At 39.4% G+C, this 27,749-nt stretch overlaps 1 protein-coding gene across 1 annotated transcript in view; it reads left to right on the top strand.

Moving 5' to 3' along the window:
• csmd2 (CUB and Sushi multiple domains 2) overlaps positions 1 to 27,749 on the top strand; it is a 530,601-nt gene that overhangs the window by 258,180 nt on the left and 244,672 nt on the right. Inside the window, exon 6 of the mRNA XM_042506230.2 lies at positions 6,075 to 6,291. Coding sequence (XP_042362164.1) covers positions 6,075 to 6,291 — 217 coding nt within the window. The remainder of the gene's footprint in view (positions 1 to 6,074; positions 6,292 to 27,749) is intronic.

Raw genomic sequence — 27,749 nt, 5'->3', positions numbered from 1 at the left:
TGCGTGCTGTTAGTTGAGTATCACTGCTCTAAAGTGATTTTTATCTTATGGTTCAAAACTATTTTGTGAGAAGCTGTTCAAAGATCCAATGATCATATGAATAAGACTACACAGTGCATTAATGCCATCTGGCAAACATCCCTGTTATTACTGTGTAATGTGAAAATCAAACTAACTTGACAGTGCTGTGAATCAGCCCTTAATGTCTAAGGAAGTGCATTCTGGAGTAAACTTTGATGTTTCTGTTTCTGTCCAATTCAATTCTGACCATCTATTTTTCAGTACAGACCAAATCTTGTCTGGCTGCAGCCAAAATAGCAAGCTCTCTTAAAAGCACTATCTTAGTCTTTTGTCCCAGATTGTGCGCATCATTATCGATTTAAGAGTCGGTCACTTGGCACAGGTGCTCACACTTTGAAACAGCAGTCAGCCAGGCTCTGGCAGACTCTGTGTCATGATTTTTTTCACTTAATTGTCCCCATAAAACACAGAGCATGCTTTTCTGCTTAGTTGATCACCTGTCATATATCAGTATGGACGGCGTGTTCCATCCCCGAATAACAAATGCAACTCTGAAGATATGAAGCACTTAAATTCAGATACAAGATGTGCTCCTTGGGTGTCCTTTTGTAGTGCATTCATTTTAGCTGCAAATGCTGAGGACTATTATGCTCTTCACATGTTGATATTGAACATGAAAGATTTATCTGTTGAGCCTGAAGGAATCATTTCTTTCTTCCAGCATGTCAATTCGATCCTGAAACTGCTTAATAGCAATTCAGTTGCCTCAACTTCCCTGCCTGGTATTGCTTTGTAATTCATCCCAGCCCACACATCCTAACGTATTGCCTATGTACAAGAGGTTCACAGTCCACTCTGACCTCTATCAAGCTCTGCTATCAGGCCGTCGTATGAGCCATTGATTGGCATTTGTCTAATAGAGGCCTCGTAATGAAGGAGATGATGAGGAGATTATTGACCAGTAGATATGAAAATCAGGTAGGAGAGGTGGATGTGGAGGTTTTACCTGGATAATAGTATTGACCGGATGTTAATTGGGAGGGTGGATGCTCACTTGCTGGGCCCCATTTAAAGGTGTTAATGCAAAATCAGATGGAGATAGCTCTTGCTTTGATCCTTTTCGGTCTTCTCTCTTTTTACTGGTTAAAGTGATGCTTTTTCAATTTTCAACCAGCTTTGTGTCATGACAATGTGGGAACTATGTGTAAATGCACTGCGGTAAACTTCCCTCCATCTAACCATTTTCTACATCTCCCTGCTCATCTCTTAGATCAAATGAGCTGGCTCTAGAGCTTCAACCACTGATTGGACTTCCACATTTTCGCGTGAAGTGTTTTGGGTGGATCAAGAGAAAGAGCTGTCTTTATCTCTTACTCTTTATCTTTCTCCATCCATCTCTTTCACACTCAGATCAAAAAGTAAAACTAGGCATTGCTAATAAATATAAACCAACTTTCTGTCACTGCTTTGGATTTTTCTTGCCTAAAGTCTTTTCAGACACATATTTTAGTGTACTGTTTGGCTGTAATACAAGAAATTGCTAACAAGACGTTGGTGCCATACTGTCTCCTGTATTGTTAAAATGGAGGTTGAAAAAATTCAGATCAAATGTTAAAACTAAGCAGTGCTGACCAAATGCACACCCATTTTTTTTTTTACTGTGTAGCCTATTTCTCACCTAAAATGTTTTCATAAACACATTTTAGTTTGCCTTTAAACTATAATATGAGATCAGTTTTTACCAGCCAGCAGCCTTATTGGTTCCTATGTCAGAAACGACCAAGCTTGCATTTCGTTACCAAGTACCCAAGTAGGTCTAGCTATCGCTGCAGACACACCATGGTTAGGACTAGCAAAAAATCAGGGGTGGGTGTCTCTCATGAAGTGAGCAGTCTGCAAGCCTGTATCTCGATTAAGTGGCAACCTCTGGGGTGGAAAATGAAGCCAACACAAAAGTGCCCAAAAACTGTAGTACCTTTATTGGCCATTTGTGGCGGGCTACAGACCATCCCCATAGGCCCTCATGTTAAATTGCCCAACTTTACAGCAGAGATAAACATGTTTACAACCTGGTACAGTTGCTAATTTCAACATTCATGGCAGCTGTATGTGGGTTGAATTTTTCTATAACTCACACATTTACATGTTATTAATGCTTACAGTTGCACAAAATTAATGGTGTGGATGCTTTGATTGACAGGCTGCCTGCCTGACATTGTCCTCAGCAGCTCAACCCTCTTGTCCAAATATAGTCACTTGTGGCTCCAAAAAAAACAAGCTAGTCATGACCAAAAGGTCGAATTCAAGGCTTTAACACGGGAGTCCACAAAGCAATGGGTTACATAATGGTAGCTACGTCTTTTATTTTATGTAGTCGATGATTTAGACCCTTCTCCGTCCACCAGCAGGAACGTTTATTGATCCAATGCGGCGCAGTGCATTCTGGAAATTGTAGGTTTTCCACCTCTTGAGCAAAAGCAAATGCCACATCCCTTTCTCTTTGTTTTCTCCGGTCATGTTGCACCAATCTCAAATATTTAAATCTTTCTACTGTAATTTTATGAAAGACCCTCTTTCTAGCATTGAAATACATCTTCAGAGATGAGGACAGAAAAGAAACAGGAGTTTGCACAGTGATCCTCAGTTATTTTCAGCTCTCCATTACCATATAGGTCATATTTATTCACTGTTCATTTTACAGTATTTTGGTCATGTCTTCCCACAGTATTTTTCCTAAGAATTCATTGTAACACTTGCAGATCACTACAGCAAATAAAGAGCAGAACTCTCAATGCAACGTCGAACACCTGACTAAAGCATATTCAAGTGGCCAGGGTTCAAGTGCGCACAGATTAGCGTCTTTTGGAAGAGGTCAAGCGCATATGAAGTACTGAAAAGTGACGGCTGAAAGAGGCTTCTGCCGTTTTTTTGAGGAGACAGGCCCCCAGGGATTCAACAATGGCATGATGGATATACTTTGACTAGAGATGCTATTATCATCCCGCTGCTACTGATGCCAGCCAGACAGTCTGGATCTTTACCTCCTGACACTATCTCCCCTACCCCCAAAAAAACACATATTTTGATACCATTTTTGCTGTGCTGCCTGGAACAGAAAGCTAATATTGGTTTTGTTTGTTTGTGTGTGTCAGGGAGTGTTTTTCCAGCGGCATTTCAGAATTCATAAACACCCCTGATGTGGCACGTAGCCCCTGAAATCTTAAACAACGGGCTCGATTATTGCTGTGAAAACAAATGCAGCACTCGCTCGTCTGGCTAACCAGGGATTATCCATGTCCATTTGTATTTTTTTGTCATTTATTCTCTTTCCCCTCTGTACTTAAAAAAATGTTTTTGTTTTTGTCTTCATGCATGGTGCCTTATTACTTGTAAATCCCTGCTGTTTTTTCAAACATGAGGCACGTTTCAGAATAAAAATTTGGACTGATTGTTTTTTTTTTTTAAGCATTGGGGATTGTGCTACCCATCAGAGAGCGCATATAAAGCAGCACAGAATCTGTATGTTTCACAAGCATTCAATAAGGGATACACTTTCCCCCTGGAGGGATTTAACAAAGCTTTTACATGTTTTGAAAGACGCAGTGTGTTTACTCAAGATTCTTGTTTTTTAATGCCCTGCTTTTAATGCCCTCAGGTAGCTTATTTTGATGTAATGATTTATTCCAGACATTTACACAGTTGTTATGAGTATGGATGAAAATTAACAAAACAAAAATCATATCTACTGTGAGTGCTGGATTGTTTGTATTGTTGAATTATGTGGGTTATGCAGATAACAGATGTCCTCCAATTATACTCTCCTAATTACGTTTTAATCAGGCTGCATTGTGATTCAGGTTTGTGGCTGAAGCAAACAAAAGGGAAAATGTACATTGTTTGTATAAATAGCATGCATTCTCGCATGACAGTCTAATTTGATCCCTCTACGTACTGTATGTTTTCATGCAGGTTCCTTTTGTGAGGCTATAACTTATGTCCTTCTGCAAAGAGAAATTGATTCAGAACATGTCCCATTCTTACTGTGGTGTCATTCAAAAGTTATAACATGTAAGATTAAGTGGAGCACACAGGATTTTTTTTATAGGGTGGCCATCAAGAGCCACTGAAAAAGTTAGGTTAAAATTATGTCAATATAGAGAGGTAAGGAATTGCATTATTTTATTTTACCTTGTTTTTTTTTTATTTTATTTTACAGTAAATATTGCCAGTCATTTTATGTGCATAGACTAATACTGGCACAGTTCGCATTTTGAGGTCAACAACAATCCTATTCTAAAGAACCATGTTAAGACATATGTAAGATTCAGGGGGGATTCAGTGGTATCCAGCATTGAGATAAGAATTTCTTCAGTGTTCATTTTTTAGGACAGTGGTTCCCAACTGGTCCAGCCATGTGATCCAGATTTCTCCTTAGGCATTAGTTCAAGGTCTTTAGATTATAACAGACTAAATATTAAGGTTTTTTTGTTTTTGTTTTTTTTTTTTTTTACAAATGTAAACAACACATTGGGGTTAGACCAGAAAAAGAAAAAAAAACATATTGCAATAATAAACAGAAATGGACTTCAAAATGCAAACTCTGTGCCGGAAATTCACTGTACTTCAAAACAATGTGTGTTTTTTTTAAGAAGTTGACATATTCACGGGTCACTTGCGGTTAAGTCAGAATGGAACTACAACCCACTTTTGGACTGTGACCCTCCTGCTGGCAGTCACTGGTTTAGGAGCATTGTAGTATGAGCTGAATTAGCCACAGAGGTCTCTTCCGCTCCTAGACAAATGGACCAAGTGATTGAAACTGGTAAAAACACTTAAGCTAAAGAACTAAAGCTGTTTCATGTTAAAAAAATCTAACCCTTCTAAAATTTTAGTAAGGACACAATTTATTTCAGATATCCTGGGGTGAGAGTTTAAAAGACCTCTTTGAAAATGGTCATGCCAGCTGTTCCCTCGCCAATATTTTGTCTAATTTTGGAGTATTTTGCAGCCTCCTTATGACAAGCTATGCCTATATAATTGATACCAATGGGTGCTTTATGTTTTCTAGTTTTACAAGATACCCCTATCTTTGTGCGAGCATAAAAACAAGCATGCAGCAGCTTCTTAAAACAGAAATGTCAGCTTTAATTCATTTTCACCTGGCCACCCTGATACAAATACTGCCGCCCCATTAGCCCCCATGAACTAAACGTACTTTTAACACGAACCTTTTTTTGACTGGATGAGATAACAATCACCCCTTAATATGTGTAAGACCACAGGGTGATTATCCATACATGCACACATAATGATTTTCAAATCACACACTGACAACAGGACATTAGATATAAGTGCAATCACACATCAGTCCACGTTAGCGATTAATTACAGTTAAATCCCTATCATTGATTAAAAGTCGGTGCTGTGCTCAGATCAGTCAAAGACAAGTCATTTAGCCAGGGGATTCAAAACACACACACACACACTCATAGTCCACGCTCCCCACATCCACCCCAAGCTCTTTACTGATAGATGACAACACACCCTATTAAAATTTAAGATTGAAGGCGGTTTGAGTGGCTGCGGACAAAATTGCAAGATGAGTAGAATTAATGTATTAGTCAAGTGTGTATCTCTTTGTGTGTATTTCCTCTCATCTCCTCCTCCCCAACTATGTCATGTATTAACACGGCAACCTATTACTAATGCGGTGAAAGGGCCAGTGAGTGAACAAGTGTGCAGTGATGGAGGTGGGGAAAGCTAGGAGAGGGTGAGCCATTTAGCACTGCTATACTAATGGCTCAGGCTGCACGCTGAAGGTGATAATGGATGTTGCAGCATTTGGTGCAAACTGTTTGACAGTGGGTGTGCATTTAACTCTGTGTGTGTGTGTCTGGTGTGTGTGTATTTGTATAATTTCCATCCTTGGATGTAGAGAAGTGTCTTTTATTTGGTTTAATACTCTATTAATACTTTCTGCTCTCTGCTAGCAATTCTAACATGCCGTACACCCTTTATAATAACGGCCTTTTTTCTCTTTTCTCTCTTCACAGCTCAGAACTGCAGTTACACACTACACAGTCCCAATGGGACGATAGAGAGCCCCGGCTACCCTTACGGTTATCCTAACTATGCCAACTGCACATGGGTGATCGTGGCGGCAGAGCACAACCGGATACAGCTGGTGTTTCAAGGCTTCGCCCTAGAGGAGGACTTTGACATCTTGTCTGTATATGACGGGCCACCCAGCCCAGGGAACCTGCGAACAAGGTAATGATGGCCTCATTTGATTATCATAATGTCATGAAACTAATGGGAAAGCAATTTTTTTTTCAAATATGTAGTCAACGATTTGACATTTATAGGACATTTTTAATAATAATAATAATAACAACAACAACAACAACAACAACAACAACAATAATAATAATAATAATAATAATAATAATAATAATAATAATAATAATAATAATAATAGATATTAATTAAAAAATAGATATTAAAGAAATACTTACATATTAAGGACATTTTTAATAATAACAATAATAGATATTAATTAAAAATAAGTACTTATATAATGAATTAATCAAATCAACAGTTGGCACCATAGGCCCTGCAGCCTATTAAGACTTTCAGACATTTCAAACAATAATAGACATATTTTTAAGGTATGGAAATTATTCCTATGGTAACAATGACACTGCCACCCCACCCCCAAACCAACTTTTTTTAATCGTTAGACACTTCATAAGGATATAAAGTACATTGTTTGCCTGCCAAACTGCCAGGAAAACAGTATATTTTATATTTTTAAGGTTTTAAGGTTGCAGTTGATTACTCTGCTGCTGGATCATCTTATCTGATAGGGCATTCCTTTTCATTATGATTGCAAAGATAAAAAGGAAGCTTCTCGTTTTTTGAAAATATATTATGTCTACATATGCGTCCGACTTCCTGTACTAGTCCATGAAAGTTTCACATTGTGCTCATATCTTACAGGCAGAACAGTGAGGGGAGGTAAAGGGCTTGCTGTGATCATGCCAAGGGGGAAAAAAAAGGCAAACAGGCCAAGACAAATGAGCGTTCAGACAATCAGGCAGGTGTCTAACAACTCCCCAAGTTAGAGAAACTTTTGTGGAAGAAAAAGCATTGTTTTTAAAACTTGCTATCATCACGTTTTAACAAACCATCTTCCTGGTAGAACTTACTGTGCATACCGTAGTTGAATGTGCCCAAAATTTGGGCTTCTTAGTGATATTTCAGCCTCACACTGAATTTTGTTTTTATCTCTATATAAAGTGATAGCTAATCTGACTCTTAAACGTCGGTTTACAACCAGTCTGTTCGTCCGACTATTCTTCTCTGGCACCATCAAATTTTGTTGTACTGATGTTATTGTTTTCCTAGATCTCATCAGTTACTACAGTGAGTACAATGTTATTGTAACTAATAAAACAGATCGCCCAAACCAGTAAATTAAGACTTGAGTCATATTAAAATAAAAACGTTGTTTATAGAGTTATTTTAACTTAAAGGTGTTGAAGAATGCTGTGAACTAGAAAATGGAAAACAGACAGAACAATAATCAAGCCTGTAATCAGTGATGCATTCAGAGGCAGCAAATTCTTTGGTGACTAATACAGGACTGACTGTGGACGCTGTGACAGCATCCAAGGTTATTCACTGAGATTCTGGGTACATTCTGTGCTTCAGAGCTACTAGCAAAATGAAATGAAGCTCACTTGGGTGTGAAGACTCAAACAAACAATTTCTGAATCAACAGTCTCATCCTCCTCCCCTCCGACCGTCAATTTACCAGCCCCAGAGAGGGCTGCCCTGTGCCAACACTGCACTGCACACTGAAATATTCTTCACTCAGAGTTTCATGCTCACTAAATTTTACACATTTTGAATCATTCAGGATTTCAGAAATAGGGTGAAGTCAGGTAATGTTTGACACTTTTTGGTAGATTACCAAGAAAACCACTTAAAGCCCTGCATATGATCTTAACTGTTACTTTTATAACTTGTTATTGTTTTCTGGTATATCTCTATGAAGAAAATATGTTGTTAAGTAAAATAATTTACAAGCCTTCGAACCTTCAAATAAACAACACGATGCCAGGTTTACGTGAAATGGACAGCCAATAAGGTAAAATGGGACAGTCATGTTTGTTTGTACTTTAAATGGTGAAATCCATTCATCAGTACAGTTATTATTTAATCAAATATTGCTGTAACCAGTGGCATTCATTAAAAAAGACTGTCCAACTTTTCTGCTATTCTTTTCCCATTCTTTTATTGCCTGTTTCCTTGGTGCCATATTGTCTCCAATGGACATGCATGTATGTGTAACATTTATGGCTAATTCTTAAGTGATGTGGCTGACATGGACTCACAGCATCATATTTACATGACAAAAATACAAAAGAAACGTCTGAAATGTGACAGTATGGCACACAATAGCATAACTCATGATTTTATGGCACATTGTAGCCTAAAAACATGCTGGTTTTTCAAAAGTGTCCTATTTTACCTGAATGCATCAAGTACTCATTAAGAACCCTTTCTCGTACAAATAAAAAAATGGCATGGAAATATTATGATAAGAGGTCAAACAGTTATTGAAAAGAAACACTCTTCAGTTGTTTTAGCTGCAGAACTCTTATTACTAACATGAATAAAACAACGTGTCGCATGGCTTTCCTAGCAAGTTCTTGGACCAGTCAGTTTTTGACTCTTTGCATGGCCCAATATAGTTATCTCAAACCAATAAAAATGATTGTTTCCTGTAAAGCGCATTTGTAGCAACAACTAAAGAACATATTTGGTGACTGGCTGCCAATATTTGAAGAGCCCATGATGTAAAACCTTATTTGTCCCATTTTACCTGATGTCCCACATTACATGACTTCACCCTAGATATCAATAGGCTGAATTGCCTTCTAAGGAGCCAGACTTCTGTTTGTAATAGCTCTGAATATAAGCCACAGAGCTGCTTTTCACTGACGCATTTATGTATTTCGGGATATTGTTGCTCACATCCTAATATCTGTCGGACATCTTGGCAGTCCCTCGCTTACAGGCTTAATTAGCGACTGCATCTGATCAGTCGAAGCGACACCAAAGCTGCTTTTAATTCTTGTCACCTTCTGATATGAGCTTGGCCTCACAAATAGTTTAAAGCATATGTTATGCGAGCCCTCCAGAGACAGATGAGAGAAATATTCTTAAGGGCTTTTGTTATTGACACTGTTTTGAGTCTCTGTCGGCCTCTCCCCGTCGATACCTCTCCCTCCTCTCTCTCTCACTCACCTCCTCCCTGGCCCCTCCCCTCTCCACATCCCTCATTCTGTGCCAGTGGTGCCTCCACTGCATCTCCCTGCAGAAAGCGAATGAAAGAGAAGAAAATCCATTATGGATTTGTGTTGCGCTGCTCTCCTCAGCCTTTCTCCTGTTTGGACCTCTGGGCTCTGTTGTATATTGATGCTCCGGCGGGACGAGGGAAAAGCGTTCCACTCTCTCTCTGTAAGCGCTTTGAAAATAAGTGAGGGGAGAGAAATGAGTTTGGAAAAAAGGGAGGGAAAGAGGGGATGGGGGTGAGAAAAAAGATAAAAAATACAGACAGGATGAGAGATGGAGAAATAGTAGGAGTGCTCTTGAGTTTGTAGGGAACAAGATCACCTTTTGATTCTGCTTGTGTTGTCTTTGACCAGAGTTCCTCTCTTTTCAAAGGTTTTGGGGTTTGTTTTTTTTTTTTTAGATTTTTTTGGCTTTATCTTTGAGTGAGCTTGGAAAGGCTAGAAGCAGCTCTCAGCAGTCTGTGAGGACATGCATTTACATTCACACCCCCTACCTACACCACACACACACACACACACACACACACAAACAAACACACACACACTCGTTCATAAACACGTTTTCATACAGACATACAAAGATGCACATCTGATAATTCAGCCCTCCCTTTGCTCTCATATCCCGCTTGTGTCAAAAGTAATTTTCTCTCCATCTCTCTTGCTCCTACCCCTCCAATTTTTCTCTCCCTCCCCTCATTTCCTCCTCACCTCTTTTTTTAATGTCTTATCTCTCCCGCCTGTTCCCCATTTTGTGTCCTGCGCACTGTGTTTGCTGAATTTGATCAGCCTTTCATGTATACCACGCCATAGGTTGTAGAGCGCAGAATATTGCGTTTAATCTCAAAGTAGTCATCAAAAATGAATGTTTTGCCGCTCGTCACGTTCAAGTGATCAGCTTTGATTTCTTTTTCAAAGAAGTCACTTTTCTTTAGATTTGTTTATTTATCCATTCATTAATTCATCGCTGTTACAGCAAGAGCTGAGAAAATTGTTGTTGTCAGCTGGCTTACAAATCAGTTCAGCTACATACTATAAGTGCTTGAGTTCCTTAGTATACAGGCTATGCACCCTGGTGTGTGTTTGTGAGTGTGCTTGCTCCTGCAGCAGTTGCTTTATGAGTCACAGTCTCTCCTTAGGAAATGCATATGAGTCAGGCTGTTGCTGCAGCATTTCATTAAACTGCCGATCCCGACTGATACCAAGGGAGCATAGAAAAAATTCCACAGTTTCATTTGTTTGAAATGGAACACCAGAAAATGTATATGCAGTAATATATGTCCTGAATCACAAAGTCAACCTGCTGTCTGTGTATGATTCCTGTTAATTAGGCAGAGCATTCATTTCCAGATATGGTGACTAAGTGCTTAAGTGGTTAAGTGCATCTTGTGCCCTCAGTGTTGTTGAACTGCAGAAAAACTAACCCCAAGGTGAAATAAGTTTTGCTGACAAAAGTAGTTCAGTTATGTTAGCTGTGTAAAAGAAATTTCCTTATCCACCTATCTGTACTATTAAATAAATATGGCTTCATTGCAACAACTTAAGCATATTATTAATTTTCCATTTGCAGTTAGGTTGAGAAGGTGTTTTTAATAGACACAATTTGGCAGCAACCCACTCTTGACACATGATTCAAGAATAAACTTCAGAAACCTAACCTGGATCGTTGGTGCACAGCCGATTGTGAAGAACCATACACTACTAGTTTTAATTATTGAAGCTTAGCTATTAGCATTAATACAGCAGCAAACTAAATTTGCAATGTAAAGATATAGTGATGTAAAGGCATCCTGAGCAGGAATGAAGTAGCCTAAGACTCACTCTGTGTGTGTTGTTATCCAAGTTTCTCTATTTTTTGTTGTGGTAGACGGTAGACGGCAGTCAGACCAAAGCTCTGCACTGCGCTCATACAGCAGTGACCACTGACAACAGGACAGCAGGGTTGTGGAAGCATTGCGCCCTCCCTCCAGTTCCCCTAAATTTGATATAGTTAGCTTTGTCAGCACTGTTGCCATTGTTAACACTGTTCACACTATTCGCACCATTAGCTGCTGGCTGGCTCAGCCACCATGTTGAGAGCCATGTGCAGACAACCTCTAAATCATAGATATCCTCTCTACTAGAGCTCCTTTGAAAGAATAGTTCAGCGATCAGGGAAAAATGTTTTTTGGTTGTTTCTTTCTAAGAGATGACATTGACATCAATCTCATATCTGTGCTTTTAAAATGGAGAGGGCGTCACAACATAGTTAGCCTAGCTTAGTGTAACAACTGGAAGCAGGGTAAAACAACCATAGCCATCAAAGTAGCCTTCCAGCACAGTTAAAGCACTCATCAGCATGTATCTCATTTGTTTCAACTCGCCACCAACAGAGATGTGAAAATGAGAATTTGTGGTTTTATTGAGGGAATGCTTGGACTGTATCCTATCAAAAAAGCTGTTAATTCACTCAACAAGGAGTTCTGTGCAGCATTAATGGTCACCTCTCTGTAACAACAAAACTCAGAGACTGGCTTTCATCAAATACTATAGCTCGCACTAACACCAAAAGTTTCAGTTTTTGCATTTTGGTTTGTGTAGGTCTACGATTAAATAAACAAGATTGCAATGTTTTAATTTGAGTTTAAGAAATGTTGTTAGGCTTACTTTGGACAGAGCCAGGCCAGCTGTTTCCCCTTGCCCCAAGTCTAAATGCTAAGCAAGGCTATCAACAGCCTGAGTCCAGCTCTGTACATACCTAACTATAGAACATCAGATAGATATCACTCTCATCTAACTTTTGGTAAGGAAGCATATAAAGGCATTTCCCAACATGTCAATCCAGTTGTTTAACATAGCTGACTTACAATTGTGTCTTTTTTTTTGTTTATTTCCCATTTATTTCAACAGACTTTTAAAATCAACTTGCAATGGCTCTGTTATTAGCCAGTTTTGCCACCTTCATTTTATTGTCACACAACTGTCAAGTGCTAACACAGCAGAGAAACTGTTTTGTAAACTTTCTGTGTTGAATACTCTTTCACTAAACCACTACCTTGTCAACACAATAGCCATGCAATTCCTCGAAGTTTGTCCACAGGGAATAAATGCTTATGAATGTGTCGCTTTTGCAGAATCTGACCCTTAAGTCCCTGTTAAAGAATTATTTTTGAATGCATAAACTGAATGAAGCATTTTCAGAGTGTATTACCACATGACAATTGTGGGACCTTAGGAAATATTTTTTTCACTGTGTTAATTTGCCTGCATGTAGTGTCTGCAAGTTGGTTTGAAGGCACAGGTTATAGAATTAGTGAAAATTAAAGGCAGAACGTAGATAGAAATAATTGTGGCATCTTTTCACAAAAGGTCTGTATAGTGCACCAGAAATGTAGCTGCCAATTGTGGTTGCAAAATCTTTGGTGTGGTCCTTAAATTTTTCTGAATGTAAGCTTTTATCCATACCTTATACCAGGGATACTCAACTTGCTTTGCCTGGGGGGTCACTTCTGCAAAATTACATTTTCTAGGATTTTAGGACATTTCACGGATTTTAGGATATTCCTATGATTTTAGGACATTTCTTGGATTTTATGACGTTTCTAGGATTTTAGTACATTCCTAGAGTTTTGGGACATATCTAGGGTTTTAGGACAAATAGGATTTAAGGATGTTTCTAGGATTTGAGGACATTAGGGGCTTAGCTGGGACTTCTGTTAAGGGGTGCAGAGGATCCTCCACCAGCCCCTTTTTTAAATAAATAAGTTGTATTTTGATGATGTTTTATGCAATCTGGCATATAAAAGTTCAAAAACAATTCCCAGTGTGAATCAGTTTATCTTTATTGTGAATTAGAAAATGGTTTGGGGAAACCTGGCACCATATCAGGGGCCAGATTTGGTCCGTGGGCTATAAGTTGAGTATTACTGCCCTATCTTGCAGTTTGTTAGTGGTAGCAATAATTAATTCCATTTTGTAATGCAGTAAAATTACAAGATCATGTGATTATGTGGTCATTTATTTGCAGTAAAATGACAGTGATGGAATCTCTTTTAGAGACCAGTAACCCTGGTGTCCTGGGTTAAGCAGGGCCTGTGGTATTCTAGCACAGTAGTCAGACAGAGCTTCCCATGACTAAAGCAACAGCCAAATTGACCTCAGGCGAGACACTGAACCTCTACCAGCTCACTCACTGTCACTCTGTACAAGAGCCTACATTTCTTAGTTGTAAAAAGCAATCTTTTTTTTTTTACTTTTATGTCACATTTCACCTTGTAACTGTCAATTGGGAAACACTGAGTACATTTCATCAGAGCGAAAAGCCATGAGGTGTGTGAAAGCATCTTTCTCCACATGCCTTCCTCTCAGTGATGGAGTGATGGAACGGAGGGACTTAAGGCCTGGCAGTCTGGCAGGGGTGGGGAAGTGAGAGTGGGAGGAGGAGGCATGGAATGGACAGATTTTCAGCCTGTGGGCTCGATAGGACCTAAATAAGGAGCACTAGTGCATGGTGCTGGGAGTGGCATTAACACTACAGTCAGCCCTCAGTGCTGTGAGGTTGGGGTGTCACAATGTGGGTTTGTGTGTGTGTGGAGGAGGAAGAGAGAGAGGCAGTGTATGTGTGATCAGACTATGCTTACAAAGGGGGATCTGGGCAAGTATGCAGCCTATCCCAGCAAGCTGAAATAGTGTCAACAAAATCAAGGTTTATTGGAATACAGATAAAATGAACACCACACTCAAAAGCACACACACACACACACACACACACACACACACACACACACACACACACACACACACACATACTTTTAGGCACGGCGTAAACGGCGGTGGGCTGGAAAACTGTAATTTTTTCAGACACATAAGGTTTTAAAGACGTTGCTGCTTTTTGGCAAGCACTTGAGAGCACAAGTGTTTGTACTGTATATGCATGAGAGGAGAAAAATATTATTAACCTGCCTTCATGTTGCCTCTGCTTGTTGTTCAAAGTTTTGATTCGAGATGTGTAAATATACCATATAAAACAAGCCTTGAGGGCAGAATTTAAAGGAATACTCCTAAATGTTGGGGAGAGTGTCTGGTTGGCCATTTGTCCTTTTAAGCAACAAAACAGACAACAAAATGGGGCTAGATGATAGTCAACTAGTTTATTGTCAGAAAGTTAGTTGAAAACAATTTAATAGGGCTCTACCCAACTTAGAAGTATGCCAGTTGAACTGGATTGGGCTATGCAATATGAATATTAATTTGTTTTGTTTTGTTTTCCATGTAAAGTTTAAAGTCTGAGCAGGGCTCTATTCAGTGTGAAAGCATGTAAATAGTAAACAAATTAATGGTGCTAATGACAGTTTGCAAATGCACAACATTTTTTGCCAACATCAACAAAACCCAGAGACTGTATCATATTAAGTTGCTGTGGGCTGTAAATTTACCTCTTATTCACCTGATGGTGCCCTCTCTCTCCCCCTCTGTGCCACTGCCTGCATGTCCTCAGCTGCAAAGAGGAGCATGAAAGTCAAGAGCACTCACTCTGCAGCAGAATATAGGAATCAAAACATGGGGGCATGTGGATTAGAAACAATGAGTGCAGGACAGACTGTGTGTCCATCATAAATAAATGCAAACTGTCTTACAGTCTCACTAGAAAGCAACTATTCTTAAACACCAGCAATGTATGATGTCAACTTCAAAGTAAAAATGCCAACAGATGAACACACCAACATTAATGTGACTGCCACATACATTTTCAGAAAAGAAAATTGCAAACTGAAGCAGTTGTCGATCACTTACAGTCCCTACAGGCCTGTTACAAGGAGTGAAGAGTCAGCAGTGAGTGATGGTATAAAACAGAATGGGCAGTTATATACTGTAGGTTTTCCAAAAACGGTGAATCATAGCAGCTGCAATGTCCTTGAGCACACAGTCATGACTGTCCACAGAAAATATTAGGCTCATAGGTCCAGTAGTTAAGGAGACAACAACGTCTGCTAAAACTGATTTTTTGGGGGCTACACTGGTGCAGCAGAAACAAGTTTTGAAAATAGCACAGACATATTCAGCTTTAAGTTGCTTGTAACACATCCAGCAGAGCAGCATTTGCATTCATTTAGAGTGGTGCTTGAGTCTACCTAATATATGTAATGTAAGGTAGCCAGTTGCTAACCTTGTTTGTCTGTTGTTTGCAGCTGGGACAGTAGCACACAGTCAGTTTTTATATACAACTGCCTGTAGCTCCTGTTAATGACAATGAGAGCCATGAGGCTGAACCAAACGGTAAAGCTGCTCACCAGAAAACCAAAACAATAAGCTAAGAAATGCTAGAAAAGCTTGGGTTATAATTCAAGTGATGATTCTCTGTGGGTCTGTCACTGTGATCAATCCATTTCACACCACACATAATTATCAAATCCATTATTAATATAAAATATATTAATTATAGCTGATTTAAAAAACACTTTAAAAATTAATCAGTAATTGTAAATATTGTTAGTGGAAGCTGTATACCAAAATTATACACAGTATATATATCCACAGATAATTTACTCTTTGCTAAACTGCAGTTAATCTTCACTATTTAGTAACAAATGATTGTAACAGTTTTTTTTATTGTGCTACAGATACACTGCATTATTTTTCTATCATTTTTTTTAAATGATACCATTTAAAAAATGGCATCATCTCATACTGTTTCTAAAGGGTGCTTCTCTGCGTCTGTGTCTGATGCCAATGGGCCACTGACCAAACGTCAGTGTTGGATGAGATGGGAGAGAGACTGGGCTGTTACCACTGGAAGCTCTGTCAGAACTGTTGTTAGTACTGTTAGCACTGTTGAGTGCAGATTTTGGCTCATCCCCCTTTATATTTGCTTGTGACAACAGAGGTGAAAGCCATATGCAGGCAATCCCAGCCCAGACTCTGAAGGTTGTATAGCCCACAGCACGTTTGATGTTCTATAACACTTGTATTTGGTTTAGAGCCACTATAGTTTAGTATTTTGATCACTTTTAAGTTCACTTCCCACTGATTATTACCTGTCTCTTCCAGCATTTGATGTGTTATGTGTGTCCACGCCTCATGTGTTAGCGAGTTCAGTGTTAGTCAATGAGCCAAGCTCGTAAGGAGCTATGTCTCCGTGTCAGGGTGAGAGTGGGTGACGTTCAGTGGCACTTCCATGCCCGAGCACATTCTTCAGCAGTATTTCTTTGTCAGTGACGGCCTTGGCCATCAATCTCTCACAATACACACTTGAGAAAATGACTTCAGTAAGCGAACATTGTGATGAACACGTGTTCAGCGCGTGTTTGCATACGCACGTTTCTTCTTTGCCTGTTCATCCTGGGCTACACGTGCTCATATGCAAGGAGTGCATATCCAAATAGGGAGGAGGAGTGACTGTGTGTGCGTGTGAGAAATATGGCTTCAAGGCTGCGTGGTTTGATTTGTTTGCGCTGGCTACGATTGAGCATCTTATTTAACATCATTCACACACACATACATGCACTCAATGTATGTATGTAGATAGTTTTTTTTCATACACACCCCAGGACATGTGCAAGCAGACTCCTTCATACACACACACAGGGACACACACACACACACACACACACACACACACACATTGTAGGATTTATGGTTCCTTATGGAACTTATGGAGTCTAGGCTGTTAATGGAGAGACTGCCACTTATCAACGCCAGCTTTAACGACAGTCTGCTAAAAACAGGAGGAAGAGTGATAGTTTGTTTTTCATCATCTCATGCTGGGAAAAAGTGAAACGGTGTTCAGATTTATGGCCCCAGCTCACCTGTGAGGCAGAATTATTAGGCCCTGTAACCCTAGATTAGAGAAATAATCAACTAGATGGCCATGAATTTATATCCTACACCCTGTGTATCACTCAATGTGCGTATTGCTTATTGACATTCCTCCATCCCTGGGCCTACCAATGTTCTTAACAGGATACACTTCAGCAGCAGCATGAAATGAAATGTTTCCCTGCCGAGATAAAAGATTGAATATGCAGCCTTCAAAAAGATGTGTCATTATTAGCCCTTCTGTGCTCTGCGTCACACTTGAGTCAAAGTAATGTGCCAAATTTCAGTGAGGCCAGCCTGTTGAGCCGTTTAAAGCTTCAGGGTTGAAAAACATAATCACCAAAAATAGAGGCATAATTACACCAATGTTGTGCTCCATGCTCATATTTTATCCAATACTCATTTTCAAAAAATGAATTTATTTATACTTTTACTCTTGCACAGCCCCAATTAATAAAATATCATATATAAATGTTAAGATTTTTTGGACAGATTTTAAGTGAAGAGCTTCATGTTTAAAGGGAGAACATCAAATTAAGTCAAATCATGTTAATTAATTTCACAACAAGGCTGTCCAAGAAAATGGTAAAATGTACAAAAGTTATGTGACTTGGTGTTATCTTTACTACTTAGGACTGATTTTGTTTGAGAGCAATTAGCTATGTGTAGCACAGCAGCAGTGACTTCCTGCCAATGCCAAAATTAGACTTGGCCAGATCAGATAAACACCGGTGCCCCAAGAATTTTTTCACAGGGGTGACCAAATGGAGGCCACTGAACAACCAAAAACTATAACAAAATCTCTAGAATTCCTTTATGCTGTACTCAAATATAGGCTTATTAAAAAATATGTCAGTTTATAGAGTTAGGAGTCATATACTGAAACACTATGGTTTCTTATTTTACAATTAATATTACAAATTATCTTATGTGCATTGAGTAATACAGTTAACATTTTGAAATCGAATTCAATGTTATTAGGTTAGGTATCCTGCTCCTTTGAATGTAAGGAATAAAACATATATGGGGAACAAGCCTTCTCAAGTTTAGGAGAGACTTGTGAGGACCCATTGAACCCATTATCATTCAAATATTTTGGGGTTAGAGTTCATGGGACCCTTTTGAATATGACCAACACATTCTCATCCTGAACTTGTCACATGTGCACACGTGCTGCTCTGTGTCAGCTGTGTGTGCACGTTCACATTTAACGCCGTCCTGCCGTGTTGTAGTTCAGGGACAGCAAATGCTTGTGTAATGTTATGCCATTGTTATTGTTTAGAAAGTGCTGCCAATGCATATATTATATATGTCACACAAGAGTCAGACGCTATTGTGTTCATCACGCCTTTGACACCCGTCACGTCTCTTTTGGTTCTGAAAAGCAGGTCAGAATGATGCTGCTGTCATTTGTAAACATGCAAAGGAGGCATAAAAAACAGGTCATATAATAGAAATGGTCCCAAATTTATGCAGCTAAAGTTAGATATTCATTATTTTTTCTTTATTTTAGCTGACCATGTGTTGACTGATACGAGCATTATCCAATTAGTCTGGATACAAAAACCTAATGAGTGCAACTTTATTTGCAATTTTTCTATACAAATGCTTGTAGTAATTGGTTGAACTTACGACAGGTGTTCAGTGTACAGAGCAATACCACATAATATGACAGGAACTAAGACAATGGGAAGAATTTTATGATTTAAATTGATAACCACCACCTAACAAAGGGCTGGTGGGAGGCGGATGTTATGCTTTTCTGACTGCAGGGAATTCATTTTGTTGATTTGCATGACAACTTATGCAAATCACGTCAGTCACAATTTTGCTATTGCAACACCTTAGGCACAGGACAACTCACGAGTGCGCATGTGCAGCAGTTTTAACATGTAAGGCATGTCTTGGTTTAGCATTGTGGAAGGAGAAGAGCAGACTGGGAAGCAGTATTGTCATAGATTTTTCACTGCTCACTTGACTTCTCTTTGTTTCCAGTCATTTTGTATTGATCAAGCTGTAAAAAAAAGAGTGTAATTTTCAATAATGATGATAAACTTGACAATCTATAATTTTTTTGAAAGAGAGCAATTCTCAAATGAAAACAGTCTGCTGATGCCAGTTGTACAAATTACACAGTAGCAAAAGGGTTTTTGTTTTCTGAAACTGTATGTAATAGGAGCACCATGTCCAATTTTTCACATTTTGGTTAAGGAAGTCAGTGAAAGTGGACGTAATTGCTTTTTGTTTGGTGCAGTGATTTGTTCTGAGTTTCATATTCAGCTTAAACTAAACTCGAAGCCAATATGCTTGTGCTGTTTATATGTAATGTTGTCTCTAATGCAGATAGAGATTAACACCTATCAGATGCATGCTCTCGAGCACTTTACAAATATTCATAATCATCTCTGAAGCCAAGTCATTTGAAAAATGACAGTGATAGTTCTTTCTTACGTTTCTATTTCTAGATAATATAGTTTACTCTGCAGTTTTTCTGTCATGCATGTTGTTGATGTATTCCTTTGAAAAGTTATTCAAATAGTATCTCGTTGATGCACCTTAATTGTCGCTCTACATGGGTTCTTTTCGGCTGGTTTTCCCGCATAAGAAAACTTTTTACTTACCTGCATGCAGCAATTCCAGGAGAAAAGCAAAAACACATCAAGCAGAGCTCAAAAAACACTGATACAATGAGGACTTGTTTACCTGCTGGGCAATTTCAGTTCTGATTGAAGGGAGAGCTGCAGAACTGCAGCCCACCTCCTGATAGTCTTCACTGCCAGATTTCTTACAGTCAAACAGGGTGAAATAAATGCCAGAAGTCTCCTAACCAAACTGTAGGGATTTAAAGATAGTTTCTCATTACTGTAAAGCACCTCCCACTGGACAAAAACCCACCAACTGACCCACTAACATCTAGATTTTGTATTTAATGGTAGAGATTACGATTAGAATTATTTTGGATGAATGACTCTGCAGTAATCAAAATTATTTATCAGTTTTAGCTCCAATCAGCCTCAATCAGCAGTGATGGAATATGACCCTAAGTGGATGTGCAAATTTTAGCCCCATGCTATTGTGATTCAATAACTGACTGCAGCAAAATAGTGTCCCGTTTTTTACAAGCAGTGCTCAAACTTTGTTTAAAATTAAGTGAAAAATTAAAAGATATTAAAAAGAGATAACCACCGTAACATTTTCACTGGCCTCCATGGTGCTTCCCACTGTTTTACTAACGCGGTTTATGGGCCAGCCGTGACATCGAATTTTACACACCAGAGGAAAAAAACAAACAAACAGGCATACTTGTCCACCGGCAAGGATTTTCCAGCATTTAAAAAAAAAAAAAAAAAATGCACATGCGTGCTAATTTTGGTGTTAAAAGTCTATAAGATGTGTCAGGGACACATAAGCAATGCAGTCACTGTTATCAGTAACTAATAACTCTGCTCATTTTTAAAATTATATCCTGCTACTATAGGATAAAATATAAGATGTGAATGTTTTTCTTTAAATTAAACATATTGTGTATTCTAATAGAACAAATGCTAATTAAAATTAGTCAGCAAGAAATTTGTTTTGTTTTTTTATCCACTTCAACGGCCAAAGTTTAAGTTTGGCCCCTTCAAGTCCTTTTTTTTAAACCGTCAAAGTTTCTCATATATCCTGCTCTCACAGAGAGAAGAACAGAAAAACACACAAACAGAAAGAAAGCCAATAAAAACAATATGGTGGTATAGAACCTATAATGTTTGCCCCCCTAACAACACACCCAAAAACAGAGAAAATACACTCCCATAGCTGCAATCTATGTGACTGTGAAGCACAGACGTTCTCCTTGTGCACCATTTGTTCCCTGGCTTAGGCAAATCCCTGCCATATTTTTTGCAGCTTGTGTTGATTTTGCTGGGGTTTTTTTGTTTTGTTTTGTTTTTTCCCTCAGTGTTGCTGTAGTCACGTTTTTCTTCCTTGATTTCACCCTTTCCCTTTGTTTTCTCTTGTTCATCCCTGGGAGACACAGAGCATAGCAGTCTAATTAGTTATCCAAACACCTTGTGAAACGTGATAATGGATAAAGCACACATATTATGCATGCACGCATGCACACATCCTATACGTGCACAATAGCCGTACTGTGTCAAAAGGAATTGCCTGCCATGTAATTAGACACTTGTTGCATGTGACCAGTTGCACTTGCGCTTATTTTGTTGCTGGAAAAGCGAAGGTTAGCACCCCTTATTCTCCTGTAAACATATTTGATTCCATCATAAAAGATGTAAATCTGACAATACATCAACATAATATACATATCAATATACATATCAATTCATACAGTACAGTGCAGGAATGCTGAGGACGAAATAGGGCAGATTAATTTGCTCGCCATTCAAAAAGACATAAATAATAAATAGAGGGCATTAATGTTGAGATCTAAAGGCAGAGAGGGACGAAAGGAGAGACCGTTGCAGTATACAGAAACAAGTCGAATGGAATATGAGTAAATCAGTGTTTGTGAGAGCCCGCAGCTAATTCTAGATCAGTACCAGTGCTGTACTTCAGTAACACACAAACACAAACACACTGCTGACTACCATCCTCCTCTCTCTTTTCCCTTGCTGTCTCCTTCCCTCTGCTGCTCTTTGATCATCATTGCCACAGGAATGAAAGAAGAGCGACGGTAGAAAGTAAATAGCATTGGTTAGGTGCTCCATCGGTCACCATGTCCCTGTTAGCCCTGCTGGCTAATCAGATCTTCAGCCCAACCTTGTTTTGGAGTTTATTAGTGGCATCCCTCTGCGGAGTGACGGAGAAACTGAAGATCACAGTCAGAGAGAGAAAGCGAGAGAAAGAGATAGCAGTGCAAATGATGAAATTCTGAAGATAGATTCAAAGCTTCAAGCCTTCCAAATGTCTTTAGAAGAAACTTCAATGGTGGAGACTTTAAGCTTTGTAAAAGCCTTGTGGTGCAGGCATGCATTAATGCACATACATGCAAACATGACCCTTATCTATATTCATTATTATAAACAATCAATGCTTTACACGCTACAGGACTAAAATGATCTGGACATTAGGATGAGAAACCTCTCTGTGATTGTTGAACATCTCATTGAAAACATGAGCAACAAAAGAAATTTAGGTAAACCTTTTTTTTAAATTGGCTAAAATACATTTTGCTGTCCACACCTCTATACAGCATGTAATGCATAGCTCTGGGGTGCATCAGTTTCTGCAAATCTGCGAGCCAACTGCTAGCTACTGTGAGTTCTACACTAACTATACATAAGTATGAATGGAAGCCTGATTTTGTGGACTCACAGGATGTTTTTTTTTAATCACCAAATGAGCTTTATTCTATCATAGTGTTTCAGTTCTGCAACAGAAAATGTACTCATATACTAATAACATTCTCCTCAGTGCTCTCAGTGTATCCAGAACATCTTTCATCATTCATTGTCTATGAAGCAGCTCCAGATGTTATACCCTACAACATCATAAGTTTGAGTTTTGGCTCTGAAGTTTTTCATTCCTTGTTATATTTTTGTTCTGTTTTAGACCATAGCTATGAGTTATGAACTTTGAAAATAGGCATTGTTCCCCTTTAAAGCATGTAAACATGTCCCAGTACAAACTAAAGTTGACACCTGAAAATGAGCATAATAGATCCCCTTTGAGGTCAAGGATCTGTACAGGTCTGTCAAGTCTTCTCTGACCAAACTCAACAACCTTTTTCTATATGGACCTGGCTTTGCTGAAGGGGGTACTTGGATGTTGAAACAGGAAAGGGCTATCTCAAACTGTTGCCAGAATGTAAAAGTACACTACTGTCTAAGACATTAAAGCATGCATTAGCATTCAGATTTCTTCTAACTGAAATGAACTATGAAAAATGAGCCCATGGTCCTTGACCTTCAAATCACGGCCCACATCTCAGATTTACTCAGTAACTCAAATAAGACTGTTAATGGGCCCACTGATGGTTATTTCCCTCAAGATGGAGAAACTATCTACCAGAGCTTTGAAGACAGGGGTGTCCACATACTTTTGACAGTATGCAGCAGTAGAGAAGTTGAGAGGGAGAGACGATGAGTTACAGACTGAAAAAGAAAGATACAGTATACAAGCAAAAGCCTCGACTGGTTAAAAAGGGATTTGGTGTATGCTTTACTAAGTGGCAAATGCATCTTATTAAATAACACATCCTTTTAATCTGAGAGATTCTTAGGGAGGGCAACATTGCACTCAGCCGTTACCCAAGTGTACATTAGTGGTTTGTTTGTTTGTTTCTTTCATCACTCACATTTCCATCATGCCACATTCCTCGCAGCACTACACTAAGCCAACTCTGTCCGTTACTCATCAAAATCTTGCTGCTTGTAAAGGCTGACTCACCGACACATTATTTGATCTTCTTCTGTGCTCTGCGTTATATAACCTGTTTATTTAGCCATTACTGGACCTTTGCACTGCTACTGTTGCTACTAGTATTATTTTTGCATAGATGATTCTTTACAAAACATCTGTATTCACTGCTGCAACTACTAATAGTAGCAAACTAATGATAATTATTCATTTGTGAAGTTAAAAAAACACCCTCTATCCTGTATAAATATTTAAGCTCAAATCAATAGCAGACACCAAAAAATGCAACATACATGACTGAATATCGATAGATTTTTAATATTTGTCGTCATTCTTGAAGGATTTCTTTCACCTTGTTTCCAGTAGGCTTTCATTTGGCTCTCTTACATCTGTCCTTCTTCTCTCCTTGATCATTTATTGCATCCTTGTGTGTCATAATTGCTCCATCTACACACGCACACACGCACACACACACACACACACAGACACACAGACCTGTGCACTGGTATGGCAAGTAAACAACGGCATATCTCATGGCTACCACTTAGCTTTGTCACTCTCATAGGGGCGAGAGTGGCACAACATTGAATTACTTTTATTCCATCCCTAATTGTTTTCTGCCCGAGGATTATTGCAAAGCGATTTGTGCGGAGCAGAGGGAAACACGTTGGACTTGTGAACGTCACCTTGTTTCATTTGTCAGCCTTGATTTGTTTGCTGTAAGCGTAATTGACTTATGTCTCTACTACGGGGGGAACAAATGAACAAAGAATGCAATTTTTATTCCCTCTTTACCTCTACTGTCAGGGCTTTAATGTTTTTCATTTGCAGATTCTAAATTGAAGCTTAAAATTATAAGGCTTTTTATGAAAGAAATTATGTCCATAAATGCACGTTTCTTAGCAAAACAAGCACTGCTGTGGATTGTTTGATTGAAGTATGGGGTAGGGGAAATAGTATGCAAGCAATACGGACTTTTGCACTTGCACTATCGGCTATCAACATGTAATCCTAAAAGGCATGGGACTGTGCAGCCCTCTGTGTTGCCTCACAGGTATTCACAGTGTTGAGCAGATGCAGATAGCATCAGGGCAATGTAATACATCGTTAATGGAGTGCAGATAGCTCAGAGATAAACCAGTACCATCACTCAGTCACTCACTGACCGGTAGACACTCCAGAGTAAGTAAAGTTGTATATGCATGCATGTCTGTGCCATAACTCCATCCTTACTCCAACCCTTAGGTGGAATTAGATTTGAGAAAGAGATATAATGTAATAATATGGAGCACTTATCTCTGTTAAAGCCTTTGGTAGTGCTCCAAATCTCCCTCCACTCATTCACATGCGCACATCCTTTAATTTGGCTGGTGATGACTTTCTGTTCAGCAAATGACAGCTAATCAGTCCAGTGTTGCCACCCGTGTCTTTTTACGGCCTCAAAATGAACACAGCTGATGAGTAAGCCATCCTATCACCATTCTGACATTGTAAATGAGTCACTTGTTTTCATCATTGCATTGGTTTTCTCTCTATATTTCTCCCCACTCGGAAGTTCACGTTCCATTATTTTGCTGTTTAAGTTTTCGCATTTTTGGCCTCTATTTAGCCGATCCTGCTCTCTCTGGAGTGCTTCATCTGTTCAAAGCTACTCAAGCTATTGCTAATATTTTCCTCCTCCCACTCCTCCTCTCACCTTCCCTCCCACTCTTCCCTTTCCCTTATATCAGCCTCTCTCTCTCTCTCTCTCTCACTCACTCACCACATCTCTCTCTTTCTCTAGAGACATTGGCTTGTTAATGACTTCACTGCAGTTTGTCTCTCAGATGGCGCTGACTGCGGTTGATTATCTCACCATCAGCATTCAGCGTCAGAGACATCTGAGAGACTCTCCCGCCCCTGCCACTCAGCTGCGATGCGCAAATACCTTGTGATGTCACACATGTATGAATATTAATGAGCAACTGCATGCTACAGCCCGTCTTTCTTGAAGAGACATTAAGTAGGTTCGACTCAAAAAGATGTCAATCTTGTTTGAAATGGTGTTGGGTTGTGGGATCTGCGGGAAGCTGTGTACACTATGAGATTTGCAAAGTGTTGCTGCCTCAAGCTCGGTTCACCTTTATTGTGGAGCTGCATGCTACCTGGACTGTGTGATATGATAATGAACAGCCCATACTTGCAGAAATACTGCACATTATAAAGTCCACATTTATAATTGTAAACATGCAAGATGTTTTCTTCTTCCCCTGCAAAACTACTTACCACTTTTGCAGGCTTTCAGACTACATAACAGGGATTTAAACTGAAATTGAGAGCGCTCAAGGCTAACCATAAAACTCCATCAAGGCCGGATCATGCCCTTGGGCAAAGTGACGTGGTACATTACAGCTTATACCCCTAAAAAAGAAAGGATAAGGAGGCTGATAGAAATACAGTGTAATTGCTTGTGAAGGTCTTCTTATTAGCCGGAGGAATCAAATCATGTGTGTGGGAATGAAGTGCCATTTTAACCTCCGCTAGGCTACACGGTCATCTTTTTTTTCACTCTAAATAGAGCCAGGGATGAGTCATACACAGACACACAAACTGAACTGCAACAGTTTCAATTCAATGGGTACATTTTTTCAAGTTTTCAGCTATTTTTAAAAACAACAACAAGAAGACACATGCTGGCTACATACTACATAGTTATGACAGAAACATGTTTTTAACCTTTTTTTAAGTGAGGATTGGAAAATAGGGACATTCTGGCCAGTCCTCACTTCTTCAAATGTCTGTTATAAGGTTTAGGGATTAGGTTACAATTAGGATGGTTTCACATTTTATAGGGACGCAGGCCCAGATCCGAGTACAATCAACACCAAAGTCCAGTCCATTTGATCAGTGTATACAAAAGTGTACCGGAATCTGACATGGTTCAAAAAACATGCCAGGGTCTGCCTGAAAAAGGGGTCTTGGGCACAATTCAAGTGGACTTGAGCACAGTCTGCAGGACAAACATGGGACGGTTGCAAACTTTTACTTTTTACCTTGGCTGCTGTAGACTTTTTTAGTCAACAACTGGTCTGTTTATCCACTTACAAATGACCGCGAGTTGCAGTCGGCGAGTCAAGTTGTAAAGGCATTCCTCATCACCTTCCGTCTCTTCCGACCTCCGTATCCGCGCAGAACTAGACCCATTTACACAGAACATAAACAAATTTGCCTAGTTGATAATGCACGTGGTTGCTTATTCTTCTTTGCGTGTGATGACGAATTGCAAACCAATTACGTGCATACAGCTACTTACTGTATCGGAGTGTAAACATATGCAAGTGTACTCGGGCACAAAATGATGTTACTAATGTGACAGCTGACTGGCAGAAACAGTCATTACTTTCACTTATTGTGAAAACATCGCTAGGTTTTATGTTATGGTTAGGGTAAGGGTGGTTGGGATTAGGCATTTAGTTGTGATGGTTAACGTTAAGGAAAGGTGGAAAGGAATCCAGCATATCAACCAGAGTACTTATGGAGATAGAAATACAAGCGTGTGAGCGTGTGTGTGTGCGTATATGTGTGTGTGTGTGTGTGTGTGTGTGTGTGTGTGTGTGTGTGTTGCAATGACTGGGCACTAGTTCTCAGCATTCCTGTTAGTGTAATAGGCAGTCAGTGGAGAGTTAGAGCTTACAGGGCACAACAGAGCATCAGCCCCTGGCCTTGACCACTGACAAGTTATAGCTGTACAGGGTCCTGTAAGATCACTCACACACACACTTGTTCACACAAATACACATAAAATACACACATAGTTCTTGACTCTGCACTTCAACTCCCTCTCTCCCTGTCTCTCTCTTACCACCCATCATTTATTGGCTAATGTCTCCCCCTCTTCTCAGCCATCAAAATCTTGCTGCTGTATCTATTTTTCTCCCCCCCGCTCTGCCCCCCTCTCCACCCCCTTCTTCTTTCCTCCTTCTGGGGGAAAATCAGCTGTATCAGCACTGTGCTTATACCTTCCACCCTGAGAACATTCACTCACACACACATTCACTAAGTGAATAAGATTAAAGGACGAATGACCTGATTTAGTCTCTGTCTGTTTACAGCTGTAAACACGCATATATTTGAAGGGGGGAGATCACAAAACACACACAAGCACCAAATGCTCAGATGAATAAAACTGCATGTTTGTGTGTGAGCACAGATCCCTGACTAGCTGTGAAGCCTAAT

The sequence above is a fragment of the Plectropomus leopardus genome, chromosome 17 (assembly GCF_026936395.1).
Source record: "Plectropomus leopardus strain MGB_pleo_1.0 chromosome 17, ASM2693639v1, whole genome shotgun sequence".
Taxonomy (NCBI): Eukaryota; Metazoa; Chordata; class Actinopteri; order Perciformes; family Serranidae; genus Plectropomus; species Plectropomus leopardus.
The sequence above is the reverse complement of the archived record's forward strand: the minus strand, read 5'-3'. Positions and strand labels throughout refer to the sequence as shown.